Genomic DNA, 15358 nt, shown 5'->3' with positions numbered 1-15358 from the left:
CATAAAACATATCAACCCTGTGGCCCCATAAACCATAACTTACACACCTCACATCTGCTGACACCTGCAGTAAAGTGTGAAATGCATCGCTACGTTTAAGATATATTACTGATCGCATTCTAATATGACATATAAACACTGAAATATGATCAATTATTTGATATGAGATTCAGTGCTACGGTAAATCAGTCTAAATTTGATTTACTCAAGGATCAATTCTTAAGTGAGGGATTCTGACGCCCTCTTGTGGTAAAAATCTCAACTTATCTGCAGGACAGAAATTGCAACAGATTTATCAAACTCTTTAGTTGCCATCAATTTCTTTTACAGATTATTATCTCTAAGGTTTTGTTGGTTTTTTTTGTCTAATTTTTTTTCTTCTTGCTTTAAGTGATTTTTTTATGGCTTTGAGGCAATATCTGTGACATTTCTTGTTTTCTTTTCTTTTGTTGTCAAAAAATAAAAAATAAATAAAAAATTATACATGACAGTGAGTTCACTGTATTTAAATGGCCTCTACAGTCACCAGATTTCATTCCAATAGAAATGTGGTGGAACGGGAGATTCGCAATCATGGATGTGCAGCTGACAAATCTGCAGCAATTGTGTGATGCTATCATGTCAATATGGACCAAAATCTGAGGAATATTTCCAGTACCTAGCTGAATCTATGCCATGAAGGATTAGGGCAGTTCTGAAGGCAAAAGGGGGTACAAGCAGATAATAGTAAGGTGTACCTAATAAAGTGGCCAGTGAGTGTACATACAAATTTAAGCAAACATCAATAAAAACAAAGACAAACCTCCTAACGTCCACTATTTAATATTTGATACATTGAGAAATCTTAATGATAGCCATCATTTTATTTAAAAATTCTGCTTAAGCAAAATCTTTCTCATTACATAAAAACTATTCAAAGCATATTTATCAAAAATGATGTATTTGCTCAATCATCATCATTGTGTTTTAGTCCACCGCGATCAAAATGACAGAGCTTTCATTTATGCAACTAAGCATTTAAATGTCATCTTACTAAAAGCTTAAATAAATGTGCGATTTAGAGCAACAAGTTATATTTAAACACAGTTTATGCAAGTCTTCTGTTATACTACTTTGACATTTAATTGTGGGTATAGAAATAAAGTGCACCAAAGTGCTATTTTTTCCCAGTCTGAGCCACTAAGTAAAACTGAGCTGTTTTTATTCATCTGATTTCTTACTTTATAAATCATACGGGTCATTAAAAGCTTCATACATCAACTGCAATAATAAATAAAAAGACCACTATTCTCTGGCAAGCTTTGGTCCAGATTAAAATGTTTAAGTGAAACTTTATAGTTGATGGAAAGGATGCTACTCCAAGTGTGTGTGTGTGTGTGAGAGAGCAAGCACGTGAGCTTAAAGCGTGTGGGTTTGTGGTGGTACAATAACTGGGAGTGACAGATGCATATTTAAAGCAAGTACAAGTTTAGCAATCCATTCAACACATGAGTGGGCTTTTAAAAAGGCAAGCTCCTCTGAATTTGACTACATGGCGTCTGTCATAGATGCATGCTAATAATTCAAGCGAGCATTTACTACTTTATAATGCAATGTAGACCGGCAGCTCACTAGGTTTTGGAGTCCTTACTTTCTAACATATTGTACTCACCTATGCAGTTGAATAGGCCCTGGCTGATCCATGCTAGGATGGCCAGCGTGATGAGGTCACCAAAACTGGCGGCGATGGGCGTGGCTACATTATCAGGGTTGATACCCGTCTTCTTAGAGCCCACAATCACACCCACCATTATTATACCTGAGAGGGAAGACACACAAAAGTCACTCACCTGCAACTTGACACTCATAGTGTGGCTAAAATGATGAATAACAAATATATCGGATTTTGCCATAATAACAATAGAAGCATTACTTGTTGTGAACAGAATCTGCTTTAGTAGCCACATGTAAGAGTATTAGAGGTTAATCTGAGTGTACCCTGTAGCAGAGATGCTATGAAGGCTGTGGCGACACTACTGGAGCACAACAACACGGCATGACTGATCTGGAACTTTCCCTCAGGAATCCAACCCAGTACAACAGCCGCTACCGCCGCCAGAAACCCGATTACTGTGGCCTGAACCTGATAAAAAAAACAAATAGAGACAATAAGAGGTAACACTGGGGTGAGCAATAGTTTTAGATTTTTATCCATTATGTGGAACCATTGGCATTTTAATCTGTATTAAGGCTGCACAATATACAATTTCAGCATTGATATCGAAATGTGCGCATCCACAATAGTCATATCGCAAGATATGTAATGTTGAGCCTAAATTAATAATTGACTGGGAGCTACAGAATTGTATTTAATTACTGTATTTATACAGAATTTATGCAACAAAAAAACAAGACTTTTTTGTCTTTCTAGTCCAAATATCTACATTTCAATGGGGAAACAAGATTTTTTACCTGCCCCACTGATAGTTTGTTTGTTTTAAGGAACAACTTTAAAGGAAAAGTTTAATGAAAAGCTGAAAACAAAACAATAGTCTTACTTGACCTAAGAATTATTAGATATTTTGACTAGAAACGAGACAAAGCAAATTAAGAAAAGCATTTTTTAGCATTGTGATTGTTCAATTTCTGTACCTAAATACTGTTAGACTCCATAGAAAACCATCAAAATATTCAAATATATTCATAAATGCATTTAAGTATATTAAAACTGTCTTAAATAAAACTATATAAAACTATATCCCAAATCAAATTAAATAAAATCACTTTTATTGTCACATCATCAGCAGCACAGATACTGTGATGAGTGAAAAGCTTAGGTGCTGGCTCAAGACAGTGCAAAATACCGACAGAATAAACAAAACAAGTAATACGTAAAAGACAATAAATATGTTAGGAAAAACACACATTACACTGCCTGATTAACCTAGTTAAGCCTTTAAATTTCACTTTAAGCTGTATAGAAGTGTCTTGAAAAATATCTAGTCAAATATTATTTACCGTCATCATGGCAAAGATAAAATAAATCAGTTATTAGAGATGAGTTATTAAAATTATTATGTTTAGAAATGTGTTGAAAAAATCTTCTCTCCTTTAAACAGAAATTGGGGGAAAAAAATAATTCAGGGGGGCTAATGATTCTGACTTTAACTGGATATCTGTACAAATGTACTTACCTAGTAATAATATGAATACCAATATTCAATTTATATACATTTTTAACATAATTTTTTTTTCTAATTAGATTATTTATATGAATTTATTTTAATAATCTTTTCTTGTTATTATTTTAAAGATTCTGTATTGGTGAAACCATCTGCATTCCCTGGTTTTAAGGTCGCTGCTGTATAAATTATCCTTGAGAAAAGCTCTTACCTGTTTCAGTGCCAAATTCCCAATAATGAGATTCCACTTCTCTATGGGGGAGTCCATTTTGCCCACATTCACCTAAAAGAGGACAAAACACACTTTTTAGACTTATTTCAATCAGTCACCGTAAAGTGTTCACTAAAAATGTGACATATTTTATGTACACTTTATTTTAAAAACCCTCAATCTGTATGACTTGTATCACCTGCTATTGATATACCGTTGTTGTTTTATGATGCATCTTTATATTGTATGTGTATATACATGCATTTATTCATATATTTGTAATACTTGTATTTATTTTTATTCTGGCAGAATGGTGGCTCAGTGGTTAGCACTGTCGCATCACAGCAAGAAGGTCGCTACTTCAAGCCTCAGCTGGGTCAGGTGCCGTTTCTGTGTGGAGTTTGCATGTTCTCCCCATGTTGGAGTGGATTTTCTCCAGGTGCTTTGGTTTCCCCCACAGTCCAAAGACATGCGCTGTAGGTGAACTGAAAAAAAAACTAAATTGGGCGTAGTGTATGTATGTGTGTGAATGAGTGTGTATGGATGTTTCTCAGTAAAGGGTTGCAGCTGGAAGGCCCGCCGCTGTGTAAATCATATGCTGGATAAGTTGGCGTTCATTCCACTGTGGTGACCCCCGATGAATAAAGGGACTAAGCCAAAGAAAAATGAATGAATGAATGAATTTATTTTTACAGAATTTTTTTTAAAACTCCTAAAATCAATAAAAACAGTTTTTATGCAAAAAAGTAAGGATAAATAAACTTCGTAAAGCATACATTTTGAAATCCTTAATATTACAGGACCTGCTGACTACAATTTCAAAAGGAAGAGAGACTTTTAGTGTTCCCTCTATATTTTCTTCTTCTATATTTACCCATTTATTTATTTATTATTTATTTATTTATTTATTTAATTGGTTTATTACTTATTTATCTGTGTCTTGGTTCCTCTTTGCATACTTATTGAAGGCCTTAGAAAACAGGGAGTGTTGGGAGATGGGAGGAATGGTGCTTAAAAGGGGGTAGTAGAGTTTAGGTTTGATTTAGGTGTTCTGCAGTTTTCTTGTTTACGTTGTCGCTATATATTTGATGTCGTCTCTTTGCTGAAAGGACTTATATTTTTCATATACATTTATATGTTGGTATATTATCTGGTTATCTGTGTTGTATAAATTTTATAAAGTATATGTTTATATGTACTAATAATACATCCTATATATGTAATGTAGTTGTATTTATAGGCAAAATAAATCTACTTAAAATCATTACAAATTAACCCAAAATCAAACCAAAACAGTGCTTCAAGGCTGGTTAATGTGTTTGTGCTCTTTGATGAGCGATTCATGAAGAAAAACAACGAAATCATAAGTCCAAGGCACTCGAAAAGTGAGTGAAAAATTAAAAAGAAAAATACATTAATTACTTTGAGCACCTTGGACTTATGATTTCATTGTTTATCTTTACAAATTAAGTTGTATTTATATTCTTTTTTTAGCAAATTATTAAATTTTCATTCAAAGATTCACTTTTAGAGGAAAAAAACACTACAACTAAGAGCTAAAACAAGAAAAGAGAGGACAAAAAAAAAAAAACAGCATGAGACCAAATTACTTTTGAGTGGTGGATTTTGCAACTGGAAATTTTACAATCGAAAAGAAAACCGCCATCTGAGGAAAAGATAACAACATTTCAGGGTTTGGAAAGGATCGCTGCCCGCAGTGTAACAGCAAGATGGCTGACTCCACGGTGGATGAACTATCGTGTGTGCTTAAGAAAATAAAGAAAACAAATGTAAATGTGAGAGAGCGACGTCTGAGGGTAACAGACTCAGAGTGTGTGCATATGTGTTTTTTTTCCACAGCTGCATAAGGGTGAACAGAAGGCCTGTACTTTCACCCGTCTCCTCCGCTCGCTCCACACCACCAGGGTTTGTTTATTCTTTCACCTCGAGGGGGGACGACAGATTTGCCAGGAGAACACTAGACGCTAAACGGCATGAGCTGAAACCCCTATGAGCTCTAGAGTCCCTGGCTGAGGAAAAAAAAAAAACAACTACACCAAAAAATAATAATAAAACCCCTCTGTCAGCAGAAAGACTACAGTGCCCAGAGGAAAGGGCAGGAGAGGAGAACGCTAGTGAACTAGCTAAAGCAGGGGTGCTCAAACTTCTTCGTATAAAGGGCCAAATAACCAAATATCATTGAAAGCCATCGGCTGAAGGTATATCCCAAACTATATTACAATAAAGTTGCCATGGGTAATTTCCTCATCTATTTCATAAGATTTAAAGGAGTACATTACTTTAAATTGTATTAACTAATGCAGGATAACATTTAAAATGAAAACTTATTGCAATAAAAAGATAAACAATCACATTTATAGCACAATGGAGTTCAATGCTGAATACACTAGTCAAGCAGAGTCTGCCTATGCCTTCATTTGTCCTCTATCCATCAGGGGGACATAATTTACATAATTTATTGAAACATTAAAAAGGTACAAACAAAAGGTTGCATTAGATTTTAAATGGCAATCTCTAAACCAACCCTGGCCAAATTAAAGGTTACCATGGGCTAACTTTGGCCCTAGTTTGAGCATCTCTGAGCTAAATTAAACTACACTAATCCAAACATTCCTGAGTCTGTAACTATGGAAGAGTTTAAATGGATCATTTGTGATGCATTTTTGTCTAATGTAGTGGGAAAACAGAAAAAAAACACTGAAGAAAAAAATTACATTGGATTTACAAATTTTTTAAAGGTAAAAGTGGTTGCAAACAATTTATATGGGCTAAATTTAAAACAAATTAAGTTGAACGTTACTACATTTAATTACTTTAAATTCACCCCATATAAACCGTTTGCAACCACTTACCTTAAAGGAATGCTGTAAATCCAACGAATCTTTTTTCTCTTCGATGTACCAGGGTTAGAAATGAAGAGAGTTGATGTTGCTCATTTAGCATTATAGAAAGAGAAACTGACTGGCCCCTTTATTAGGTACATCTGTTTAACTGCTTAAAGCAACGCTCTAAGTGTAAGACAATCACATTGCAGCAACTCAAGCATTTGATCAATCTGCTGAAGCACATCACATTCACGCCTGTCAGCTGAGAACAGGAACAGGCTTTAATTCAAAGCAGCTCAACAAAACTGGACAATAGAAGATTAGTTTCCATTCCTGCTGCGACATTCAATCCAAGGTCAGAATTTAGTTTAAACACCATGAAAGCACAGCTCCTGAATTCCTTGAACAGATCAGTCTACTGCCTACATATGATAACTTTACCTATTAAAAGCTATTGGTTACTAGTTAATTACCTGTAACTAATAATGTTTTGGTAACTAATAACCTAAACATTTCTGTACTTGACTGTAATGCAATAAGCTGAACCATTTGTAAAGCTGCTTTGAAATCATGATTATTGTGAATAGTGCTATACAAATAAACTTGAATTAAATACTGCTGGTGAGTCCACTTTGGGCCTCTTAGTACTGCTGAACATAGTTTCAACACTTTAATTCACCCGAGTATTGATGCTGACCATGTTCATCTCTTTATGACGGCAGTATACTCATCTCACAAGTATCCAGTAGGATAACACACCATGTACAAAGCTCAAATCATCTCAAACTGCGGTCTTAAACATTACAGTGAGTTAACAAAAGTCTAATCCTAATCCTACAGAGCACTAATAGAAAAGTATTTTCAGAACATTGGTAAATCTATGCTACAAAGGACTTAATTTTACCAACTTTTAATAGTCCCGCAAGAGCTAATTAAAGTAGGGCAGTGATATGGTGACGCAGCATACAAACAAAATTACACAAGAACAATACAATAAAGAATAATACAAAGCACATCCTAGCATTCTTCATAATAAAATAACAAATATAATAATAATAATAATAATAATAATAACAATAATAACAATAATAAAAATTATAATAATAATAATAATGATAATAATAATAATAATAATAAACATTTAAACTAAACTACATACATTAAAAATGAAAGCTTGATATTTAAGGTTAAAATTTTAGGTTATAAAGCCTTATAGCATCTAAAACAAAAGCAGATTCATATCTACATAGATTATTATCTATATCTATTTTTATATATTTATCTCTATATCTAAATTAAAAAGGATGTTCTGAAGAAAAAAAATGGTTTAAAAATAATATAGCGGTGGATGTATTTATTTTAGGGTGGTAGATGTTTTTACATTTCGATCAAAAAAGAATTAAGAAAACTGTGCAAACAATCTGCACAATAAAACCAGGGATACTTACTAACTACCTTATCCCTTGATATTAACTAATAGCTCATAACTAACTTTAACTATTAATAACTAAGTAAATACGTTTCATGAAACTGTTGTCTTGAAACTTACAATCTTTTTACACTCATGCATATGAGAGATGGAAGCACCTATTGAGTCATAACAATGATAATAACAGACTATTCTATCACAGGCGTACGTTTTTTTTTTTTTTAACTAGCATGAATCATCAGGTCCTGACAGGCCCAGATCTCATCGTGAACCACATTAACACACTGCTTGCGTTAAATAAAAGTTGCTATTAAGTCATCAAATTACAGACACGCCTAAACTAAAGCAGGCTGAAATGATGTGCAAACAGTGGATAGTTAGTTTAGTAATACTAACCGCTGTGGAAAGTCTGGAGGCCAGAGTCATCTCCAGGTTTCCTTTCAAACCCAAAAGAGCTGGAACAAGGATGAAGATTTCTGTAACAGTCTTAAATGCTTCCCAATGCTAAAGAGGGGGAAAAAAGAGAACAAAATGCTATGAATGACTCATGTCAGTGGTACTCAACAGACTTCAAAAAGTCTGTATAGAATAGTTCTTTCAATTATTTAAATGTATTTATAAACACAAATAATGAGTAATCAAGGACAAATACATGAGCAAAATAAAATAAATAAAAATGGGGAGCAATTCCTTAACACAGCCATCCCCACAAAAGGGACTTGTTTCTAAAAAATTAGTAAACTCATTTTAATTCTGAACTGTTACGTTGACTTAATTTTAGTAATTATGCACATTATTACCTAAGATAACTAGTTTACTCAAACAAATTAAAGTAAAAGTTGATGGAAATAAATTTCATTCCTTAATTTGTTACTTAGATTTAATAAATCATAGACAAGTTTAACTAATTTTTTTCTCGTCTAATCCTTAATCGTACGAATCCTAAAAGTAAGTCAGTGGATGGATGGATACATAGACAGATAGATAGATAGATAGATAGATAGATAGATAGATAGATAGATAGATAGATAGATAGATAGATAGATAGATAGATAGATAGATAGATAGATAGATAGATAGATAGATAGATAGATAGATAGATAGATAGATAGATAGATAGATAGACGGACAGACAGACGGACAGACGGACAGAGAGACGGACAGACAGACAGAAAAATGGGTGGATAGATACATAGGTAGATGATGGATGGATGGATGGATGGATGGATGGATGGATGGATGGATGGATGGATGGATGGATGGATGGAGACAGACAGACAGACAGACAGACAGACAGACAGACAGACAGACAGACGGACAGACAGACGGACGGACTAATGGAAAATGCTCCCCAGGGTCTCACCTGTACTATATCCAGCACCACCCCAGCTGACACTGTTCCGAACCCTGCAAGAAGGAATGGCACCAGTATCTGCAGCCCCATGGCCAGGAGTGACTCTTTGGGCATGTTTACATTTGTCAACTGCTGATTTTCCTCCTCACTCTCCTCCTCGTCCTCATCAGCTTCTTCTCCTGAAAGCCTGCTTTCAGGCAGCATGGGTTCAGTCTCCGCATATCGTCCATCTCCAGCCTCAGAGAGGCTGATGGAGGTCCTGCTACCACGGTCTGAATGTCTCCGGGACTCTCGGTGGAAGCCATTCTTATGGGATTCTGGCTTGGGTGTCCCAAGATCCACCATGGCCAGCCGTTCCTCCTGCAGAGCAGTGTAACCAGAAGGAACCATGGTCTGAAGCATGCAGGGTATGGGTCTGAAAGACACGGAGCTCCAGGCTCCTCCGGCCTGAGCCGCCAGACTAGGGCCCAGGGAGCTGAGGACAGCACCCCCTATCGTTCGGAGGCTCATGCTGAAGATTAGACTTGGCTGGGCTCATGGCCCTCTCGACTTTGAGAAAAGTAGCAGATCAGCAGAACCAGCAGGTGGCATCCATAATATTATCACAGTGACCTGATGAAGAAAAGCACAGACAGTTTATCAACAGCACTGGCAAGCATAGTCAAGGGCACAATATCATGTTTTTTTGTTTTTTTTTAGTCTGTCAGCAAAAGCAATTTTATCTAGATGCTGAAACAGCGCTTATAATGTTTAGTACACAATCTAAAACTTACTGACATCAAGTCTTTTGTGCAAAATACCTGGAACTAAGTTTCTGAATAATGTCAGTAATTATATTATAGGTGTATTTGGGGGGTGGGGGACAAAGGATAAATGTGGAGTTACTTGAAGAAATAAAGACAATTTGGAAAACTTAAAAAAAAAAATAAGTAAAAAACTTTAACTTTAACTTTAACTTTTTATATACGGATGGGGGGGGGGTGCAAGGTAATTGTGGAGTTACAATTTAAATATCTGGAAAAATAAAGTAAATTTGAAGAACATTTAGATTATATTTTAAGTAAAAAAAATTAACTTTAAGATTACAATTTAGTAAAGTGAAAATGCTAAAAAATAAAATAAATCATATATAAACGATAAAAGAAACTAAAGCAAAACAGAGCACAGCCAAATCAACACAGGAATGTTTATGAATTAATCTGTTAGAGTGAAGTTATAATGTTCAGTACACAATATAAAACTTACTGACGTCAATTCTTTTGTGCAACAAACTTGGGTTTAAGTTTCTGAAAATGTCAGTACTAATTGTATATGAGTATTTGGCAGGAAAATGCAGGATAATTGCAAAGTTAAAAATAAAATATCTGGAAAAATAAAGTAAATTTAAAGAACATTTGTATATTTTTTAAGTAAAAAAACTGTAACTTTAAGTTTACAATTTAATAAAATGAATGCTGAAAAACAAATAAATCAAACACAAATAATAAAAGAAACTTAAGCAAAAAAGAGCACAGCCAAATCAAAACAGGAATTGTATGAATGCATCTGTTAGAAAGAGGTTATAATGTTTAGTAAACCATCTTAAACTTACTGACATCAATTATTTTGAGCAACAAACTTAAGTTTCGGAATAATGTCAGTAATATTTTCATGTGTATTTGGGGGGCATTGCATGATAATTGTGAAGTTATAAGTAACAAACTTAAGCTTTAGGATTACAATTTAGTAAAGTGAAAATGCTAAAAAAAAAATATCTCGACAAATAAAAACAATTTGAAACACTTTAACATTTATATTATTTTTTAAGTAAAAACGATTCCTTTAAGATTGCAATTTAATAAAGTGACAATGCTAAAAATAAATATATCACTACTAGAAATGTTACATTACAAATAATAAATAAATAATCTATAACAAGATGAAGCAGTGTTTCCTAATATTATCAAACAGTCACATCAATAAACAACACATACTGAATCACATGCAAATGTTTGTAAACAAAGTCAATGGACCTATATAAGCTTTCAGAAACCAGAACGAAGATACACAAACACATAAGATATTGTTATCAGAAAAAAAAACTTAACCAATACATTTCAAAAACTAAACCTATACATTTTATAGGACTTGAGATATTTTAATGTATTATGTATATGATGCAGAGGCAGGAAGAGGACGGACTGTATTTTCAGTTTGACAAACTGTAAGAACAAACCAGCTTTGTAAAGGTTATATGCCTTATGGTTACCAAAACCTACTTAATTATAGGTCTACTACACCTGTGCGTAGTTGACTTGTGTGTTGGAATCATCTCAAAGCATCCTAAATATTCTCCAGCTGACTGAGAGTAAACATTAACAATTCATCAAATGAACTTCAAAGCCTGTCAAATTAAACCAGCGCTTTATTTAACGTGTGTTAGACGTTATTAAACTCTTCGAAGGGTGTAAAGATTACAGCTGAATATATTTACCGTGGTATTTTCCGCTCCGTCGAAGCGAGTTTTTGCTTCTTCCCTAAACGTCGGACTGGAGCTCTGTGACAGCGGCTGCACGTCATCAATGCCGTGCACTGCGACAGCCGCGGGAGCGAGCGTGCACTTCAAAATAAAAGTTTTTAAATTAAAAAAAGAAAAGTCTTATAAATAATGTCAAATAATGGGAGGTTTTAGATCTACAATATTGGACAATAATTGAGCTATTTTGATTAAAATCTATTTATTACATGGCAAAACTCTTTTGTTTTTTTTTAAATACAATACATTTAAATATTTATAATTATGTTCATCTCTTAGAAAGAAGGGCACGTTGTCAAACAAGTACGACGAGGTGAATACCAGTGAGGTCATCCTGTGTAATTAGGTCAAATTGTCAAAATAGTAACAAGAAAAACAAGTCATGTCCATGCAAATACAGCCATACCTTTTTATAATACAGCCATACGTTTCATAATTTAGGCATTTAAGATACTACAGTGGAGCAATTGTAATTTTAGCTAGAATTAATATAATACAGTAAAGTGTTTTAGGGTGTTTTATCTGTTATTTTAATGACTATTATGATTATAAGGCACGTCCAAAACTCCAGAGGGCGCTAGAGGAAGCTCGACCCTTCAACACGGAAGTTGTTATGTTGTAAACACATGGGGATACTAGAAAGTTTGTGCATGTAAGGGAATAAACATGGCTCAAACACAAAACTGTACCAAAAAAGCAACCTCTTCTAAGGACTTGCTGACTTGTGGCAACGGAAAAGGTGAGACATTCTTTAAAGAAGAAAAAAGACATGATTTTACGCTAAGTTAGCTAGTTTAACGTTACAAATGAAGATATATTCGTTTACTGTCTTGTATGGATTTGGTTTTGCGTTTGGTATGTTATTATTTATAAGCGATTTGTATATTTTCACGTGTCTAATTGTAATTGTTAACTGTTAAAGTAAAATGTAAGATTGTCTAACTTATTCAGATGTGCAGGAATTAAACCTAAAATAGTCTTGATATGAACTCAAGTGTATTCGTGGTGGAAATCGATATAAATATATACATAAAATCTATTCAGATTGTAAAAATATAAGTGAATTGTTTATTTAATTGACATTAATCTATATATTTTACATGTGATTCTTTTTATTTACTTATTTGCATCATAGCCAAATATGATTTTGGACTCAACATATATACATTTTGGCTTTTAGCTAATACAGAGCCTAAAATACCGGATGATATTTCATATCTTTAACTATCCTCAAGGTATTCATGCTGAACAACAGCATCATGAACGTTCAGTGAACAATCATTTTCAGTCATTATTGTGGTTAATTGGCACATTCTTCAGTGACAACTTGTGATCTGCTCCCTATATTTATACTTTGAATATTTGGTCTGAAATCACATGTGAGAATGACTTCAAAACAACATTAGCACTATTGAAATTGACTGTGAACAATGTTGTATGTTGATAGTCATCGGCTGCTGGTATGATTTCACTATTTAGAATTGACAAATAATACTTCTCTGAAATGATATTAAGGAGAAAGGCAGAATGTGTGAACATAAAACCAACTTTACCTCAATTCAGTCATTGTGTCAAAGAATGCCTTTTATTTTACATTCAAGCTACATTTCAGATTAATTATTTTTTAACTTTTACAATTTTTGCATTGTATAATGTCATTTAAAATAAATTATAAACTGCCGTCTCCAGGAATCCACGAGAAACTGTTATTGAACTCTAAAGGTGCTTCCCTGAAAACGGAAAGAGTTTCCAGAAGTAATGGTAAGTGCATTCATGTCATCAACACACACACACACACACACACACACACACACACACACACACACACACACACACACACACACACACACATATTCAACATATATATGTATTTGCAGTTATTTATGACATTTCTAATGCTATATTTAATACATAACCACTATAGTGAGATTATGCATGTAACTCAAAAGACGAGAAATCCCATTTTGGTGTCCACATCAACTTATTCATTCATTTTCCTTCGGCTTGGTCCCTTTATTTATCAGGGTTTGCCACTGCAGAATGAACCACCAACTTATCCAGCATATGTTTTTCACAGCAGATGCCCTTCCAGCTGCAACCCAGCACTGGGAAACACCCAAACACTCTTGCATTCACACTCATACACTACGGCCAATTTAGTTTATTCAATTTACCTATAGCGCATGTCTTTGGACTGTGGGGGAAACAGGAGCAACACGGGGAGAACATGCAAACTCCACACAGAAATGCCAACTGACCCGGCCAGGGCTCGAACCAGCGACCTACTTGCTGTGAGGTGACAGTGCTGAGCCACGTGTCCCCCATCACAATTATTACAAAAGTGATCATCAATACATAGAAAGCATATATTAAATTTATACTCAATTTATTCACTTATATAAAAGGAAAAAAATATCATACGACATATCGATGTGTAGATTTAAAATGATCAATGTGTTTTTTTTTTTAAGTTTTGAAGGATGTGGCTAAATTTAAAACTATAGTAAATTAATAACTATAGTTATGATTTAGTATAAGTAATATGATTAGTATTTTGAATATCTCATCAAATATTTAACTTCTTGTTGGTTTATTATTTAAATTCTTGTAAAAATGTATGACAGACACTTTTTTTAAACCCTTAAATCTTACAATTTGAATCTAATGAAATGACCTTTCATGCTACAAAGCGGCTTTTCCACTCATATAACAAATAAATTGTGTGTTTTTTTGTGCTAGTCTTGGACCGATTGCAGAATTTCCTTCCCCAAATGGCTCAGGCTAACGAGTCTTTAAGGCAGCAGATGGAAGAAGCTCCCGCGGGTTTCTTTAACATCGAGACGGTGGAGGACGCAGAGAAAGTCATTGAGATGGTTTGTCTGATCTCATCACGTCAGCAAGTGTCCAATAATAATTTAATTCCACTTTTTTTCCATGAATGACCCGTTGTGTTTTGCTCTGCAGGACGTGGCTCTGGTTGAGCTGGAGGAATCAGACAGCAGTGAAGTGGATGAAGAGTCATCATCAAGTTCTGAGGAAGACAGTTCAGAGGAAGAGCTGCAAACGGTCACAGCAAAGACACTCAAACTTCCAGGTGACCGAAAGAGAAAGGCCAACATACAGATGCTGGAGAAAGAGGCAGAATGAACGTTCTGCCTATTGGCATTAATCTGAGAGACTTTTGCGGCCATTTCTGTGCTTGTGGTTGAAATATAGAAGCATTCCAGGACTGCTTTTGTTTGGAAAGAGCACAGACTGGTGATTGTAAGCTGGTGGAGTCAAGCAAGGAACATTTCATGGGTTTGTGGAGATGTTTTAGTCTAAATGAGGATTACAGTAAAAGCAGTGTTTCTCAACCATGTTCCTGGAGGACCACCAACACTGCATGTTTTGGATGTCTCCTACCCATTACAGGTCTTTCAGTTTCTGCTAATGAGCTGATGATCTGAATCAGGTGTGTTTGGATAAGGAGACATGGAGAATGTTCAGAGCTGGTGGTCCTCCTCCAACGTGGTTGAGAAACACTGAGTTAAATGATCGTTCAACCGAAAAAAAAAAAAAAAAGTATGTTTGCTGTTAATCTATGATCAGACTATCCAAGGTGTTTTTTTTTCTTAAGTATTGCATTAAACAAGCTTTTTTATTTTTTGGCAGTGAAATAATCATTCTGTGATTTATTATTGTTGTAACACAAGTCTAACATTATTGCTGCACTATTATTTCTGTGCCTAGCACTATATGCTGAGGCTGTGGATTAAAGATAATCATTTATATTAGTGCTGGGCAAAAATGAATCGCATTCAAAATAAAAGTTTGTTTTGACAGAATTTAGTGTGTTTACT

General features: G+C 34.5%; 2 protein-coding genes across 4 annotated transcripts in view; one reads left to right on the top strand and one right to left on the bottom strand.

Annotated features, from left to right (window-relative positions):
- Positions 1-11531, bottom strand: part of slc41a2b (solute carrier family 41 member 2b) — a 61941-nt gene extending 50410 nt beyond the window's left edge. For all 3 annotated transcript variants that reach the window (XR_015942251.1, XR_015482575.2, XM_087248001.2), the window contains exons 1-6: positions 11475-11531; positions 9011-9613; positions 8044-8151; positions 3373-3444; positions 1978-2122; positions 1652-1798 (exon numbers count right to left, since the gene is read on the bottom strand). Coding sequence is in view for 1 of the 3 variants with exons in the window: in XM_087248001.2 (XP_087104127.2) it covers positions 1652-1798; positions 1978-2122; positions 3373-3444; positions 8044-8151; positions 9011-9511 (973 nt within the window). In the remaining 2 variants the exon portion in view is untranslated. The remainder of the gene's footprint in view (positions 1-1651; positions 1799-1977; positions 2123-3372; positions 3445-8043; positions 8152-9010; positions 9614-11474) is intronic.
- Positions 11532-12122: 591 nt separating this feature from the next.
- nopchap1 (NOP protein chaperone 1) lies at positions 12123-15343 on the top strand. Its single transcript, NM_001201412.1, is given in 4 exon segments — positions 12123-12255; positions 13206-13277; positions 14256-14389; positions 14481-15343. Coding segments are annotated over 4 exon segments (462 nt in total). The 5' UTR covers positions 12123-12182; the 3' UTR covers positions 14664-15343.
- Positions 15344-15358: the final 15 nt, after the last annotated feature.

This window comes from Danio rerio, chromosome 4 (assembly GCF_052040795.2).
Source record: "Danio rerio strain M-AB ecotype USA chromosome 4, GRCz13ab, whole genome shotgun sequence".
In the NCBI taxonomy this organism is placed as follows: Eukaryota; Metazoa; Chordata; class Actinopteri; order Cypriniformes; family Danionidae; genus Danio; species Danio rerio.
This window is presented reverse-complemented; position numbering and strand designations above follow the sequence as displayed.